At 42.3% G+C, this 16397-nt stretch overlaps 1 protein-coding gene across 1 annotated transcript; it reads right to left on the bottom strand.

The window, feature by feature from the left end:
• Positions 1-2: 2 nt before the first annotated feature.
• Positions 3-4661, bottom strand: LOC121295792. Its single transcript, XM_041220841.1, has 4 exons — positions 4507-4661; positions 2073-2429; positions 844-980; positions 3-336 (listed from the first exon to the last, which is right to left on the bottom strand). Exons 1-4 carry the CDS (start codon positions 4580-4582, stop codon positions 160-162), a joined length of 747 nt encoding a protein of 248 aa, XP_041076775.1. The 5' UTR covers positions 4583-4661; the 3' UTR covers positions 3-159.
• Between the last annotated feature and the right edge of the window lie 11736 nt (positions 4662-16397).

The raw sequence follows: 16397 nt of genomic DNA, 5'->3' as shown, positions 1-16397 counted from the left end.
CGTATCGTCCTTTGTAAAAACTTGTGAAAAGTAATCATTTAATATATTTGCTATTTTTTTCTCTTCATCTATGATTTGCCATTGGTGTCTCTTAGACACAGGGAGAACAAGTCCAGCAGTCTTAATAAGCATTGGCGTGTTTCAGAACTGACTGAGTCATCAACGGGGGTTCACTTCGGAATAGAGGTTGAGGTCAGTGTGCTTTGTCACTGGGCTGGCATAGTGGGTGCTCTCAATTCCCTCGAAGTGATCCACAGTGCCCCTTTGGGGTAGCCCTGTCATTACCTCATATATCGGCATCGGGGCTGGAGGCTGGGGGCGACAGCACCGCTGAGTCTGAAATAAGAAAGAAAATCTTAGTGTTAACCAACAGGTTGCTTTGAAGCCAGCAAGCTTGTGATGCCCAATCAATACTCAGGACTGGTTATTATATTTATATTAAACACATTTCAGCTTTTTGTTCTTATGGTTTTTTCAGAACAGTCTTTTGTGTTTAAAAGATTGTGACGAGGCAGATCACAACACTTTGTGTTGCTTTGCTCGCTTGATGCAATCCTAATTCACATGTTGATAGACATCATCACCATGACAAGAGCTAGTGCAAATGAGAAGAAAAATGTGTGAGTGTGAGTGTGTGTGAGTATCAGTGTGAGTGAGCGTGGATGTGGATGAGTGTGTGGATGTTGTTGTGTGGGTGGTGTTGTGCGTGGGTGGTGTTGTAAGTGTGTGTAGGTGGTGTAGTGGGTGTCTAATTCAGACCTGGATGTATTTTCCATTACAAAGATCAGTAACATTTGTACATATTCCTTCCCTACTGTTTCTATCACAGGTGGTCATACTTACAAACTTCACACAAAGCAGGAGGGTGATGAGAATGAGGAACAGGACCACTGCTCCAGAGATGGCAAATAGCAGCGTGGAATAGTCTGAGCAGGACTGAGAGATCTCTCTACAGCGGCAATACTCTCGGGCGCCTTTATCTGCACAGGGATCACAGACACAGATAGTACATGAGGAACAGGGCCACTGCTCTGGAGATGGCAAATAGCAACGTGGGATAGACCTAGTAAGACTGAGAGATCTCTCTAGAGCTGCACAGGGATCATAGACACAGGCAGTACATGAGGAACTCGAAGCGTTGTTTTCATCTCATTTGTGTATTGCCGTTTTGTTTCTTTCAGATGCAAGAGATTGGGAGTCTTTATTTCTTTTTTAATATAATGAAAAGGTTACAGATTGACCTAACCTCTATAGTGTTACAGATTGATCTAACTTCTATAGTGTTACAGATTGATCTAACCTCTATAGTGTTACAGATTGATCTAACCTCTATAGTGTTATAGATTGATCTAACTTCTATAGTGTTATAGATTGATCTAACCTCTATAGTGTTATAAATTGATCTAACCTCTATAGTGTTATAGATTGATCTAACTTCTATAGTGTTATAGATTGATCTAACCTCTATAGTGTTATAGATTGATCTAACTTCTTTAGTGTTATAGATAGATCTAACCTCTATAGTGTTACAGATTGATCTAACTTCTCTATTGTTATAGATTGATCTAACTTCTATAGTGTTATAGATTGATCTAACCTCTATAGTGTTATAGATTGATTTAACTTCTATAGTGTTATAGATTGATCTAACCTCTATAGTGTTATAGATTGATCTAACTTCTATAGTGTTACAGATTGATCTAACCTCTATAGTGTTATATATTGATCTAACTTCTATAGTGTTATAGATTGATCTAACTTCTATAGTGTTATAGATTGATCTAACCTCTATAGTGTTATAGATTGATTTAACTTCTATAGTGTTATAGATTGATTTAACCTCTATAGTGTTATAGATTGATTTAACCTCTATAGTGTTATAGATTGATTTAACTTCTATAGTGTTATAGATTGATCTAACCTCTATAGTGTTATAGATTGATTTAACTTCTATAGTGTTACGGTATTAAATTGAGATGCAATCAACAATGCCTTGGGATCCCAGCCAGGAAATTATTAGGTAAAATAACCATCCCACCTGATTTAAAACAATGCTGGTCATTCAAACTTACCATCTACAAAGATGAAATATGCTTTTGTTTTGGTTATTTCGTATGACCCCATGTCATAGAGGAATTCACAGATGTACAAATCGGTGTCATTGTGCTGCAGGTTGAGGAGAGTTATATTTAGCCACTGTGTATTCAGGTCCCCTTGTATGTGAAATCGGTCCTTGTAGAGGCTGTTTGCTTTACTGCTGCCTTCGACGGAGTGGAAAAGGACCTCCATTGCAGCTCTCCACTTTCTTCTCAAGTAGAAGCCTTCGATGCGGTCCTCGGAGTGGTCAGTGACACAGGAGAGCACAACAGACTGGCCCTCATGTTTCTCCAGGTAGATAGGCTCTTGAGAGGCTGACACAGATCCTCTGTCTAAATAGAAAACAGAGTGCTGCTCATTGAACGGGTTGCACAGAGGAAGAGGTGATCAAATGAAACGAACCCTCTGTATATGTATCACCACTACAAACAGTATATTATTAAAATCAATATACTTTAATACTGATCTATTAGACACTATATTAGAAGCTGTTTAATAGTTAAAGTGTAAAACCACATGTTTTATTTATTCATATTTATGAGGAATTAGATATGTCCAAGTTAGTATTTTCTCTGACTCCAAATGTCTATGTATTTGTATCCTTTAAATAATGTGATTACATCTAAACATCTAGTCAAAATAATGTATACAGTTATACAAGTAGACTGTGATTCCAAACGTGCATGTATCATTCATAATTGCTTTGAAGTTTAGGTGGGTATAGCTGTCAGGAAAAAGGAAATGGTTAGTGAGACTATGCTGCTTGTTGTGCAAGATAAATGCTGTTGAAACCCTCGGGATCTTTGGGAGCCGTTGCATGTTGTTCAGTATGCTGTACTGGCTGTACTGAAAGCCAGTCTTCAGTTGTGCCTGGTCCGTGGATTGATATTGATGTTTGATCTTAATAATATATTAATCACCATCATAAAGAGGCAAAACATATGTAAATTAAAATGATGCTGTGTAACAAAATAGGGTGCTGTAAGGAACTTTGTTCTGTGTGCAGATAAAATAAAAAATAACAAAGGAACTGAAATTGTTTTATTGATGCTATTCAACTCAAACTTATTAGTAATTACTTTGAAAACCTCTTTTGTTGTGTTGTTTTACACGCAACATTCTGTTCAGTTAGACATTTTACACAAATGCATCACTCTGTTCAGACATTTTGCACAAATGCATCACTCTGTTCAGACATTTTGCACAAATGCATCAGTCTGTTCAGACATTTTGCACAAATGCATCACTCTGTTCAGACATTTTGCACAAATGCATCACTCTGTTCAGACATTTTGCACAAACGCATCAGTCTGTTCAGACATTTTGCACAAATGCATCACTCTGTTCAGACATTTTGCACAAATGCATCACTCTGTTCAGACATTTTGCACAAACGCATCAGTCTGTTCAGACATTTTGCACAAATGCATCACTCTGTTCAGACATTTTGCACAAACGCGTCAGTCTGTTCAGACATTTTGCACAAATGCATCACTCTGTTCAGACATTTTGCACAAATGCATCACTCTGTTCAGACATTTTGCACAAATGCATCACTCTGTTCAGACATTTTGCACAAATGCATCAGTCTGTTCAGACATTTTGCACAAATGCATCACTCTGTTCAGACATTTTGCACAAACGCGTCAGTCTGTTCAGACATTTTGCACAAATGCATCACTCTGTTCAGACATTTTGCACAAATGCATCACTCTGTTCAATTAGACATTTTAAGTATGATTTTCAAAAAGAAGAAATTCAGCAACAATTTGAAACTGTATCAAACTAGCTACATGGTGGTTTCTAAAATATTTACTAGAATAAATAATAATAATAATAATAATAATAATAATAATAATAATAATCATTTTATTCTTCAATCTCCGTTGGGTTCAATTTATACATGAAATATGAAAATAACTGTCTAAATACTATTAGTCATCATATGAGCCATCGTTCTTAAAAACGAACAAAATTAAATTTCAAAATGACAGCCCAATATCTTTCATGCAGTGGGACGGCAAACTACTTGCGCAAACTTGTAACAATTTGTAGGCTTAAAGTGGCTATTTAAAATCCTTATGGAAACTATTAAAATAGATTGCATACTGTACATGGTATTATTATTATTATTATTATTATTATTATTATTATTATTAGCTTAGTTTGTTTTGCCAATATCCCACAGCTTTACATATATATATACACACTAAAAGAACAAGTCATATTAGATGTTTCCCAGTGAATTTATTTTTATTGCACAGTAAAGCTAAATATTTAATGAAATATATGGAGCAAAACCCTTCTCCTACACATGATAATATAGTAATAAATATCAACATCATACATTTATTTCATGCATACAGTATACTGTAATTAAAGCCTAGAGAAACGCAATTCTGAACTTACCGAACATGGATTGAGAAGTCAGTATCAGAAAGACCCAGCAAGCTAAATGGAGAGTCTGCATGGAGAAGCTATCCATCACAAAGATTTTTGTCTTCTGGTAAAAACTGAACTAAAAACGTTTGATCTTTTTTTTAAAGATGGAACACAAGATAACAGTCTAGCGTCTTGACCACAGTTTTATCAGTGTGATAAAGAGCGAGCAAAAACAACAACATGAAACCACAATGACAAGCTGCTGCTGCATATTCAAGACACAGTGTTGTTATTGACATGGTCCTCCAAAGCCACAGACTGTCCATTCTGTAGGTTCAGAGGAGCTGCACGCTCAGGGTGTTTATACACAGGAAACGACAGTTAGACAACAAAAAAAACAGTCATTTACTGTTATGGAGGGAGGTTACCTCTTTGTGGTAAGACTTGTTATGGGGCAGGGAGGTTACCTGTGTGGTAGCTGTCAGTTAATCTAGAAGACAATCTGCAGTGCAAGTCATTTCAACAGAGAATGAATATATTATTTGAGTGGATAACGCTTTGTGTTTAATCCTTCCTCGTCTGTATCACATCATTAAACAGTTTCACCCCTTTTACTGAAAAGGGAAGGTTTCATTCGAGGGCAGTTAAACAAAACAAAAACATGTGTAAATAATCCAGATTCAGATTTCCAGTATGCGTTCATTCAAATGTACGTTGCTGTGGAATTAGGAATATGTCTCACATCGGCGAACCAGGTGCTGTTATATTTTAAAGTGTTAAAGAATATGTTCTCTCTGAATAAGAAACATTTAAAAAACAATATACAAAAATTCAAAAACTATCAAAATGAATAAATGAATGATACCTTTCTCGCAGGCTCTGATCTGATGGATAAATAGATGAATGGCTGGATAGACTTTGCTATCAACATAATTCTATCCCACTCCAAACACTGACATACAGCGTGGGGCAGAACTGAACATGAAAATTCAAACCCCAGTCGCTTCAGCACAGCTCTGGTGAGGAGTGTGGAGGACCAAACATAGAAAACACCACAACTGCACAATTAGAAACCTTAACCAGGAGCCAAGGACAAGGACTCCCTGACCTTCAGCAACATCAGACAGTGAATCCTTAAGACAGGGCCAGATCAGCTGATCAAAAAGCCTGGGAAACATTTTAATGAGAGGAACTGAGTGCAGACTGTGAATGAGATGCTAAAAAGAAATGTTATCCCAGAGCCCAACATCATGCATGTCTAGTGAGATGAAACCATCTAGATACTGGTCCACATACACATGTGAAGCCAGCTGTACAGCTTTTTATTCTTTGTTTGTGTTTGTTTGTTTCCTGGCTGAAATTGGGTAACCGTTCCAATCTGTTATCATAATAAGACAGCAGTGTTGTTATCAGTTCCAATCTAATTTTACTCTAACAATGCACGAATGCAGAGTCACCTTGAACCCGAGGATGATTCTGTCTGCAATCCACTCTGCAGCTGGTTCTGTCTGCAATCCACTCTGCAGCTGGTTCTGTCTGCAATCCACTCAACAGCTGGTTCTATCTGCAATCCACTCAACAGCTGGTTCTGTCTGCAATCCACTCAACAGCTGGTTCTGTCTGCAATCCACTCTGCAGCTGGTTCTGTCTGCAATCCATTCTGCAGCAGGATGCCACATGAAGGTCAAGGATCTTGTGTATGAACCGTGTCATTTCCATAGTAAGTAAGCTGACTCGTATATTTCTGTGATTATATGTGATGCTGATGGAAACACACGGAACTGGATTCAAGCATGGGCTGACTGACAAACACACAGACCTGGATTCAAGCATGGGCTGACTGATTAACACACAGAACTGTTCAAGCAAGGGCTGACTGACTAAATAACTTTCTACTTTTCGTTCTTATTTACTTGAATTACTTTCCAGTCTCTTCCTTTTCTCACTGCTTAGATTCCAGATTTGGGATTCCTCTGAGATTTTTAGTTTTATTTTTCTTATAAGAATTGCACAAGGTTAAAGAATCCCCCAAAACTTGAGTAATCCCGGCTGACTGAATCACTTTACATTTAAATGTCAACTCTGAAGTCGCTTCACAGCAAGTCCATGCAAGCACATGGAATTCACACTGGCATAGCAGACAGTATGCCTCTGTGCAAAACCATGCAAGCACATGGAATTCACACTGGAATCTGACACTGTACAGCCTCAGGGGAATTATTTTTTTATTTGTATAAACTTCACAGATAAAACAGACAGGTTCAATTCTTGTAGGTAGAATGTTAACTCATATTTTTTTTTGTATTATATTGTATTGTATTGTATAATGTTAGCATTACACCTTTGGCTTAAGAATAGAAGATCTATCCAGGAGCCACTAGAGGGCAGTAGAGTATAACAAATGTGAAAACTGTTGGGCATTTCCAAGCAAGACATTAAGCACAAGAGTACAATAGCAGTTTGCAGACAGCTGTTACTACAGCAGGGTGGTTGTGTGTTTTGATGTAGAATTCTAAATACAGTACTGTGCACCGGGTGGTACAAGATTAAGCAACACAGCAATTCCAAGTGGAATACAACCTCTAAAACTGACCGCTCCAGATCTTAAACTCGAGAAAGATGAAATGAATAATTCAATTCAGTTCTAAAACATAAAATGCATAGTCACACCGAGACCGTAAAGGGACAAGGAAAATATTTGTAATGAATGGATGTATTTAATTCCTGCTGATACAGTTCCCAGTGCGAGTATCAGTACAGCCCTGTTAATATTTATATACAGTATATGTGTGGGTTTGCAAAAACACCCTTTTACACGAATAACAACTGGGTAAGACATCTCTCTTTAGACTGGAAACACTATGGATTAGTACAGTCAATCTATAGGATGTCATTTATAATATAATTACTGCCATGCTGTTTGTGTTAATAAATTCAGCCCTAGTAATAATCAATTTGAAAACACTTTTATTGAGAAATGCAGAATATCATCATCACAAATATACATACTACAATTTATTTCAAGAACATACATATCAAAAGTTATTTACAGCACACAAAAGCATTCAAAGTCTAGTTCTGTGGTGTGTTTTGCCACACACAGGCCCTAAAGCTCAGCCCCTCACTTTGTGTTTATTTGTGAAGGCTGTGAAGATGAGAATCCCGCAGGGCAAGCCTCCAAATACAAGCAGGGCCGCTATTAACCCCTTCCTGGAGCACGCTCCATCGTACTCGCCTGAGTGCAGGAATTCCATCCCAGGATATAACAGAAAAAAAAAACATCTGCAGCTTCTAAGAGAGACGAGACTGCTCACAGACTGCTAGGGATCCTACATAGTTGTGTGGGCTGAAATATGGGTGTGTTGAAATTCAGGTATTGTGACCCGGGTAGGAGTGCCAGTGTTAGAGGCCTGGCAGTGCTCTGTGCTAGAGGCCTGGTATAGCTCTGTGCTAGAGGCCTGGTATAGCTCTGTGCTAGAGGCCTGGTATAGCTCTGTGTTAGAGGCCTGGTATAGCTCTGTGCTAGAGGCCTGGCAGTGCTCTGTGCTAGAGGCCTGGTATAGCTCTGTGCTAGAGGCCTGGCAGTGCTCTGTGTTAGAGGCCTGGCAGTGCTCTGTGCTAGAGGCCTGGTATAGCTCTGTGCTAGAGGCCTGGTATAGCTCTGTGCTAGAGGCCTGGTATAGCTCTGTGTTAGAGGCCTGGCAGTGCTCTGTGTTAGAGGCCTGGTATAGCTCTGTGCTAGAGGCCTGGTATAGCTCTGTGCTAGAGGCCTGGTATAGCTCTGTGCTAGAGGCCTGGTATAGCTCTGTGCTAGAGGCCTGGTATAGCTCTGTGCTAGAGGCCTGGTATAGCTCTGTGCTAGAGGCCTGGTATAGCTCTGTGTTAGAGGCCTGGCAGTGCTCTGTGCTAGAGGCCTGGTATAGCTCTGTGTTAGAGGCCTGGCAGTGCTCTGTGTTAGAGGCCTGGTATAGCTCTGTGTTAGAGGCCTGGTATAGCTCTGTGCTAGAGGCCTGGTATAGCTCTGTGTTAGAGGCCTGGTATAGCTCTGTGCTAGAGGCCTGGTATAGCTCTGTGCTAGAGGCCTGGTATAGCTCTGTGCTAGAGGCCTGGCAGTGCTCTGTGTTAGAGGCCTGGTATAGCTCTGTGCTAGAGGCCTGGTATAGCTCTGTGTTAGAGGCCTGGTATAGCTCTGTGCTAGAGGCCTGGCAGTGCTCTGTGTTAGAGGCCTGGTATAGCTCTGTGTTAGAGGCCTGGTATAGCTCTGTGCTAGAGGCCTGGCAGTGCTCTGTGTTAGAGGCCTGGTATAGCTCTGTGCTAGAGGCCTGGTATAGCTCTGTGCTAGAGGCCTGGTATAGCTCTGTGCTAGAGGCCTGGCAGTGCTCTGTGTTAGAGGCCTGGTATAGCTCTGTGCTAGAGGCCTGGTATAGCTCTGTGCTAGAGGCCTGGTATAGCTCTGTGTTAGAGGCCTGGTATAGCTCTGTGTTAGAGGCCTGGTATAGCTCTGTGTTAGAGGCCTGGTATAGCTCTGTGTTAGAGGCCTGGTATAGCTCTGTGCTAGAGGCCTGGTAGAGCTCTGTGTTAGAGGCCTGGTATAGCTCTGTGTTAGAGGCCTGGCATAGCTCTGTGTTAGAGGCCTGGTAGTGCTCTGTGCTAGAGGCCTGGTATAGCTCTGTGCTAGAGGCCTGTGTATAGCTCTGTGTTAGAGGCCTGGTATAGCTCTGTGCTAGAGGCCTGGTATAGCTCTGTGCTAGAGGCCTGGTATAGCTCTGTGTTAGAGGCCTGGTATAGCTCTGTGTTAGAGGCCTGGTATAGCTCTGTGCTAGAGGCCTGGCAGTGCTCTGTGCTAGAGGCCTGGCAGTGCTCTGTGTTAGAGGCCTGGTATAGCTCTGTGCTAGAGGCCTGGTATAGCTCTGTGTTAGAGGCCTGGTATAGCTCTGTGCTAGAGGCCTGGCAGTGCTCTGTGTTAGAGGCCTGGTATAGCTCTGTGTTACAGGCTTGGCATAGCTCTGTGTTAGAGGCCTGGTATAGCTCTGTGTTAGAGGCCTGGTATAGCTCTGTGTTAGAGGCCTGGTATAGCTCTGTGTTAGAGGCCTGGTATAGCTCTGTGTTAGAGGCCTGGTATAGCTCTGTGCTAGAGGCCTGGTATAGCTCTGTGTTAGAGGCCTGGTATAGCTCTGTGTTAGAGGCCTGGTATAGCTCTGTGTTAGAGGCCTGGTATAGCTCTGTGCTAGAGGCCTGGTATAGCTCTGTGTTAGAGGCCTGGTATAGCTCTGTGCTAGAGGCCTGGCATAGCTCTGTGTTAGAGGCCTGGTATAGCTCTGTGTTAGAGGCCTGGTATAGCTCTGTGCTAGAGGCCTGGTATAGCTCTGTGTTAGAGGCCTGGTATAGCTCTGTGTTAGAGGCCTGGTATAGCTCTGTGCTAGAGGCCTGGTATAGCTCTGTGCTAGAGGCCTGGTATAGCTCTGTGTTAGAGGCCTGGTATAGCTCTGTGCTAGAGGCCTGGCAGTGCTCTGTGTTAGAGGCCTGGTATAGCTCTGTGCTAGAGGCCTGGTATAGCTCTGTGTTAGAGGCCTGGTATAGCTCTGTGCTAGAGGCCTGGTATAGCTCTGTGCTAGAGGCCTGGCAGTGCTCTGTGTTAGAGGCCTGGTATAGCTCTGTGTTAGAGGCCTGGTATAGCTCTGTGCTAGAGGCCTGGCAGTGCTCTGTGTTGGAGGCTTGGCATAACTTTGTGTTACAGGCTTGGCATAGCTCTGTGTTAGAATATATTCCAACTATGTAGTCTCTGGCTGACTGACAGTTCTACTGGCCAATTAATTTACTGAAAGCTGAAACCTCTAGCCAATCAAAATGTCAAGTGACTAAGAAAGGGGACTGTTTAGCAGAAAAGAGAGACAAGATGGAGAATTGATTGAATGTTATTGGACGTGCGCTACTTAATAAATTACATGTTTGGTTTCTTTTTAACAAAGGAAAACCTGCTGCCGTTCCAGAGACTTCTTTAAAGTGTGCGCATTGCTATTGTTTTTGTATGCTTTGCTTTTAAGAAAAAGTTGATGAGAGTCACAAGGCCACATGGTGGGCTGACTGGAATAAAAGGACTGCAGATACTTTGAGTGAAGACGAGTTTCTCTAACCAGGACTGGGAAAGCTGAAGAGAAAGTGTAAGTCTTCCTTTCTGTCAATTTGCAGTCGAGAGCCCACAGAGGCTAATGAACTGCAACTACCCATCTGTGGCCAAAGTGACAGTCATGTTCTTCAACACCCATCGATCAATAGGGCAGCAAAGCCCCATAATCCTCCTTTAAACAAAGCCTTAGAAAGAAAACCATTCACCACAACAGTGGGTCTGAAAGGGCTCATTAAATGACTGCAGCAGGGAATACCAAATGAGAATAGAGCTGCTCAGACCACATGTACAAGGTATTCACTTCATCTTTATGAAAAGGATTGGAGACAACCCAAGCTGAGACTCACCCTCCAGCTCTGCGGTGACATTTTTAAATTTCATTCCATGCATCTCTGCATGTGTAGTTCCCTTCATCTGGTGGTTTCAGTTGGTTAATAGTAAGAGAGACCCCAAGCCCTTGCTTGACTACAGTCTTTTCTACAGTTATTCTGAGAAGTGCAATGATTCTTCCTGCCCCATGCTGAAGTTGTGCAAGGTTGTTTTCGGAGGCCATAACTACTGAAACCAGACCATGGTCATCTTTTGTCCTTTATAGAAATATTGCTTTTCAATTCATCATTTCAGTTAGTATTTGCAGTGATTCGATACACTCAATGCAGACTAGTCTACTTGAGAAAAAATTGAGTTCTAACCTTAGGTATGATGATAATGATTCCTCACAGGTATTAAACTGCTAGGAGGGTTGAGTTATTGTGGGTCAGGGTGAGAAGGTATTTTTAGACAATAAAGTACCAGGAGGGTTGTGTTATTGTGAATCACAGTGAGAAGGTATTTTAGATATTAAACTACCAGGATTGTTGAGTTCTTGTTGGTCAGGGTGAGAAGGTATTTTAATATCAAACTACCAAGAGGGTTGAGTTATTGCGGGTCAGAGTGAGAAGGTATTTTAGAGTTTGGGGATTTCATTTGCATATTATGTATTTTTTGTTGTGGTTGTTGCTTCTGATCTAACTTTCTAAAATACAAGATCATTTTGGTGAAGGTCAATATGACCAACGCATGCATAACTCTCTGGAAAGCACGCTCATGCAGGACTGTAGTTAACTGTGACTGGCTGAGAATGGAGGTTGAGGTGATTGCTCTCTCTCTGGAAAGCACGCTCATGCAGGACTGTAGTTAACTGTGACTGGCTGAGAATGGAGGTTGAGGTGATTGCTTTAGCTCAGGGTTGAGATGGGATTAGATTGATGGCTTGTATTTTAAACTCTGCACTAATCCCATCCAGAGGCAGCAGGGCTGAGGGAGCCAGGGAGAGAATGCTCAATATCAGCACAATCAGTGTCAGCCTTGATGAGCTACTGTGAGCAACCTTTGAGAAAATCTCCAATCAGCTGCCTATAAAGAGCAGAGCAACACCCTGACTGTGACTCTGCACCCAGGAGCACGCTACACCCTGACTGTGACTCTGCACCCAGGAGCACGCTACACCCTGACTGTGACTCTGCACCCAGGAGCACGCTACACCCTGACTGTGACTCTGCACCCAGGAGCACGCTACACCCTGACTGTGACTCTGCACCCAGGAGCACGCTCTGACTGTGACTCTGCACCCAGGAGCACGCTACACCCTGACTGTGACTCTGCACCCAGGAGCACGCTACACCCTGACTGTGACTCTGCACCCAGGAGCACGCTACACCCTGACTGTGACTCTGCACCCAGGAGCACGCTACACCCTGACTGTGACTCTGTACCCAGGAGCACGCTACACCCTGACTGTGACTCTGCACCCAGGAGCACGCTACACCCTGACTGTGACTCTGCACCCAGGAGCACGCTACACCATGACTGTGACTCTGCACCCAGGAGCATGCTACATCCTGACTGTGATGAGCTGGTCCCAGACAGCAGTGTATTGCCTATAGAGCACTATATGAGTGCGCTCACATTTCACACTTTAGAAGAATGAAAACAGATTGTTCTGTTATTCAGCCTAATTAAAAGTGACAGTGAATGCAAGGAGAGAAAGCACTCTGCCCCTGCTGCTCCTCTAATGACTCTTGAAGAGATCATGCATTCTGTTCCTGTTGACAGGGAATTTTAGCAGCATTAGCCTGTGATTTACTGTTTAGTGTCTGTGAACTTGGTCGCTCATAGGAGTAATGAATGGGGAGCAGATTACAGCCCTCACATGTAACTGCTTCCCAGGTCCGAGCTTGGGGGTGGGGCTGATGCTTCAGGCTTAGACAAGTCCATTCATTAACAGAGCTGCTCATTAATAGACTCTTATTGTCCTGGGCTCCCAGTGGTTCCCGTTGGTTTCATATACAGGGTACAGAATTTTTGTTCTAATACAAAGTAAGGTCCTGAGAGAAGTTTGAACCGTGAGAAGTGGTTGCCTGGGCATGTTCTTGATCTCTTGATTCAGAGATACCTGCAGTGCTGCCTGGGCATGTTCTTGCTCTGTTGATTCAGAGATACCTGCATTGATGCCTGGGTATGTTCTTGCTCTCTTGATTCAGAGATACCTGCAGTGCTGCCTGGGCATGTTCTTGATCTCTTGATTCAGAGATACCTGCAGTGATGCCTGGGCATGTTCTTGCTCTTTTGATTCAGAGATACCTGCAGTGGCACCTCGCTGTCCCTGCAAGGCAGAGGGTCTCATGCAGCTCCTGTATTCCAGCTTTACTGTGGCAATGCTCCATAACGTCAGACTCTGCCTGCGGGCTCGGAATAATAGGAAAACTTTGAAATGTCTTCTTAAATCTGTTTGAATTCTTCTGTCGAAAACTTCAAGTCATGAAAATTGATCACCAGTCTCCATTCATCACACCCCCAACTTAGCAATTCACTTCTAGACTGAAGCAGACACAGCAGCTAACTCTGCCCACAGTAGAGGAGGTGATGTGTCTATTATTATTATTATTATTATTACTGATTCACAGCCATTACTCTGCAGCCTCTGTCTGATTCCAGTAAAATTACACTTGAAACTGTTGAATTATTGGAGTCATTATTGACAACACAAAAATCCATAACATAATAAAACTAGGACTTTGTATCGATTTATATCCCTGATCTGTAATGGAGGTTTTACTTATTTAGCAACACCAGAATATAAGAAAGGTGTTCACCCCTTTGGAAGACACAAAATGAAAAAGTAGTTTCTGCCAACAACAACAAAACCAGTTAATAAAACACTATTGCCTTTTGACATCACAGGCTTAATAGAACAGATATTGACCAGAGTTTTCACATTATAGTAGAGCTATATGCAGTACTATAAAACATAGATAGAATCATGCCATTCTAAAGCTATGGAACTACATGGCTAGGTCTTACACCTATACATGTGTATCTGTGTGCCTGTGTTTAAACAAAGGCGTTTTAAACCTAGGCTTTTCTTTCTGAGCTTACCTAAGCTGGAGTGTTCATTAAGCATGTTCGCTTTCCAAGCTGCAGTAAAACAAGGATGTAAGCATTGTCTTCATAGCTGATAAAAAGTGAGGAGTTGCAGGGAGGCTGGGCTGCAGATTTATGGTCTCTGAAAAATCAACAGAGTTGGGGAGACATATCTCAATGGATTTAAAGTTACAGTATACAGATTTACGGTTCTGGGTCTTCGAATCAGAAGGAATGAATTAATAAATGTTAGAGTGCATCGTGAAGGCCTGTGAAGATCCCAAAGAATGGGTTTTCAACCTGAAAGAGCTGGCTGTTAGCCCTGCAGGAGGATCCTGAAAGATGACTGTTCAACATGAAAGAACTGGCTGTTACCCCTGCAAGAGGATCCTGAAAGATGACTGTTCAACCTGAAAGAGCTGGCTGTTAGCCCTGCAAGAGGATCCTGAAAGATGACTGTTCAACATGAAAGAGCTGGCTGTTAGCCCTGCAGGAGGATCCTGAAAGATGACTGTTCAACATGAAAGAGCTGGCTGTTACCCCTGCAAGAGGATCCTGAAAGATGACTGTTCAACATGAAAGAGCTGGCTGTTAGCCCTGCAGGAGGATCCTGAAAGATGACTGTTCAACATGAAAGAGCTGGCTGTTACCCCTGCAAGAGGATCCTGAAAGATGACTGTTCAACATGAAAGAGCTGGCTGTTACCCCTGCAAGAGAATCCTGAAAGATGACTGTTCAACATGAAAGAGCTGGCTGTTACCCCTGCAAGAGGATCCTGAAAGATGACTGTTCAACCTGAAAGAGCTGGCTGTTAGCCCTGCAGGAGGATCCTGAAAGATGACTGTTCAACATGAAAGAGCTGGCTGTTACCCCTGCAAGAGGATCCTGAAAGATGACTGTTCAACATGAAAGAGCTGGCTGTTACCCCTGCAAGAGGATCCTGAAAGATGACTGTTCAACATGAAAGAGCTGGCTGTTAGCCCTGCAGGAGGATCCTGAAAGATGACTGTTCAACATGAAAGAGCTGGCTGTTACCCCTGCAAGAGGATCCTGAAAGATGACTGTTCAACATGAAAGAGCTGGCTGTTACCCCTGCAAGAGGATCCTGAAAGATGACTGTTCAACTTGAAAGAGCTGGCTGTTACCCCTGCAGGATGTTGGTCACAAAGGAGCCGGCCCAGCACCATGTTTCCACATTCCATGAGTTTGGCTCATGTCAATTGTTCATGAAAAGCCAGGCTTGTGGTATAGACGTTCCTTTGTACTTTTACACTGTCCTTTCATGCAGACAATAGTAGCCCATGGCACCTCACCACTATTGATACTGTGGCCCCCAATCTACCACCTTTAATGATGTCCACCATAATTATTAAGAAACATTGCTTTGGAAAAGAGGTGAAGAAAATAAAGGTTGCATTTACCAAAACAATAGTCTAAATTGCTGTCATAGCAACTGTACCTGACATCATCCATCAGAGCTAGTTAGGAGAGCCTGGAAACTACAGTATCCCCTTTGAGACATTGCATGCAAACAGAGATCCCGTGGACACATTGCAATCCACAGTGTGAGCTGCTGTATTAGCCCGGTATCATAATTTTATCTCTGTGCTGTAAATTAAATGAAAACAACAGACCTGCATGATGCTCCTGCTCCTCCGACCCATTCTGATTCCACTCTGTTATCAGCCTAGCCTGGTGTGCTTTGAATGGACAGTGTGTTCAAATAGATAGCCGCTCCAAGGCTTCACACAGGCATGTCTCATTATCTTGCTGTGAAAATGTAACCCCAGTTTGACCCATGACTGTCCACCCACGTGGAGCATGCATGCATGTTGTTTTCTAACACTGAGGCTTGGTCCAGTTTGCATGTTAATATCGCTGTTGTTTCACAAATGCTTGCATGCTTGCTTTCACAGTACCATTTTATTATACCTTTTCCCAGGCTTCACCTGTGCTTACTGTGCATTAGCAGTGCTTTACTGTGGCTGTGTTCACAACCAGAGCATGTCATTGGAACATGGGTGATGTCCTTTTAGTTTTACTTTAAATGGTCAAGGATCTTTACTTTCAAATTGAGTTTGTTCTCAACATTATACAGCTCTGGCCAAAAGTTTTGCATCACCCTATAGAATTTTGCTTTATAAAATCAGATGAAATCTGCTGAATAATGTTACGTTAGCATATTGAATTATATGTCTCCAACTATAACCCTTCCACAGACAGGCAGCCAAGCCGGATTCATTTATTGATAGCGTTTCATTTCCAGCATGTTGGGAAGACTGCATTTCCTCTAATGCAGAAACAAACCCTTTGATGCATTGCCAGTGATAAACAGATCCTCTCCAGTCACTGTTCATTTTGGATGTTGGTACATTTCTGGCTGCTTCAC

Source organism: Polyodon spathula, chromosome 20, assembly GCF_017654505.1.
Source record: "Polyodon spathula isolate WHYD16114869_AA chromosome 20, ASM1765450v1, whole genome shotgun sequence".
NCBI classification, from domain to species: domain Eukaryota; kingdom Metazoa; phylum Chordata; class Actinopteri; order Acipenseriformes; family Polyodontidae; genus Polyodon; species Polyodon spathula.
This window is presented reverse-complemented; position numbering and strand designations above follow the sequence as displayed.

Coding starts and splice junctions, on each gene's coding strand:
- LOC121295792 (XM_041220841.1), bottom strand. CDS start 4,582: ATGGATAGCTTCTCCATGCAGACTCTCCATTTAGCTTGCTGGGTCTTT. Junction 981..2,072: donor ATATTTCATCTTTGTAGATG/GTAAGTTTGAAT, acceptor ATCCCTGTGCAG/ATAAAGGCGCCCGAGAGTAT. Junction 337..843: donor TCCTGCTTTGTGTGAAGTTT/GTAAGTATGACC, acceptor TTCTTATTTCAG/ACTCAGCGGTGCTGTCGCCC.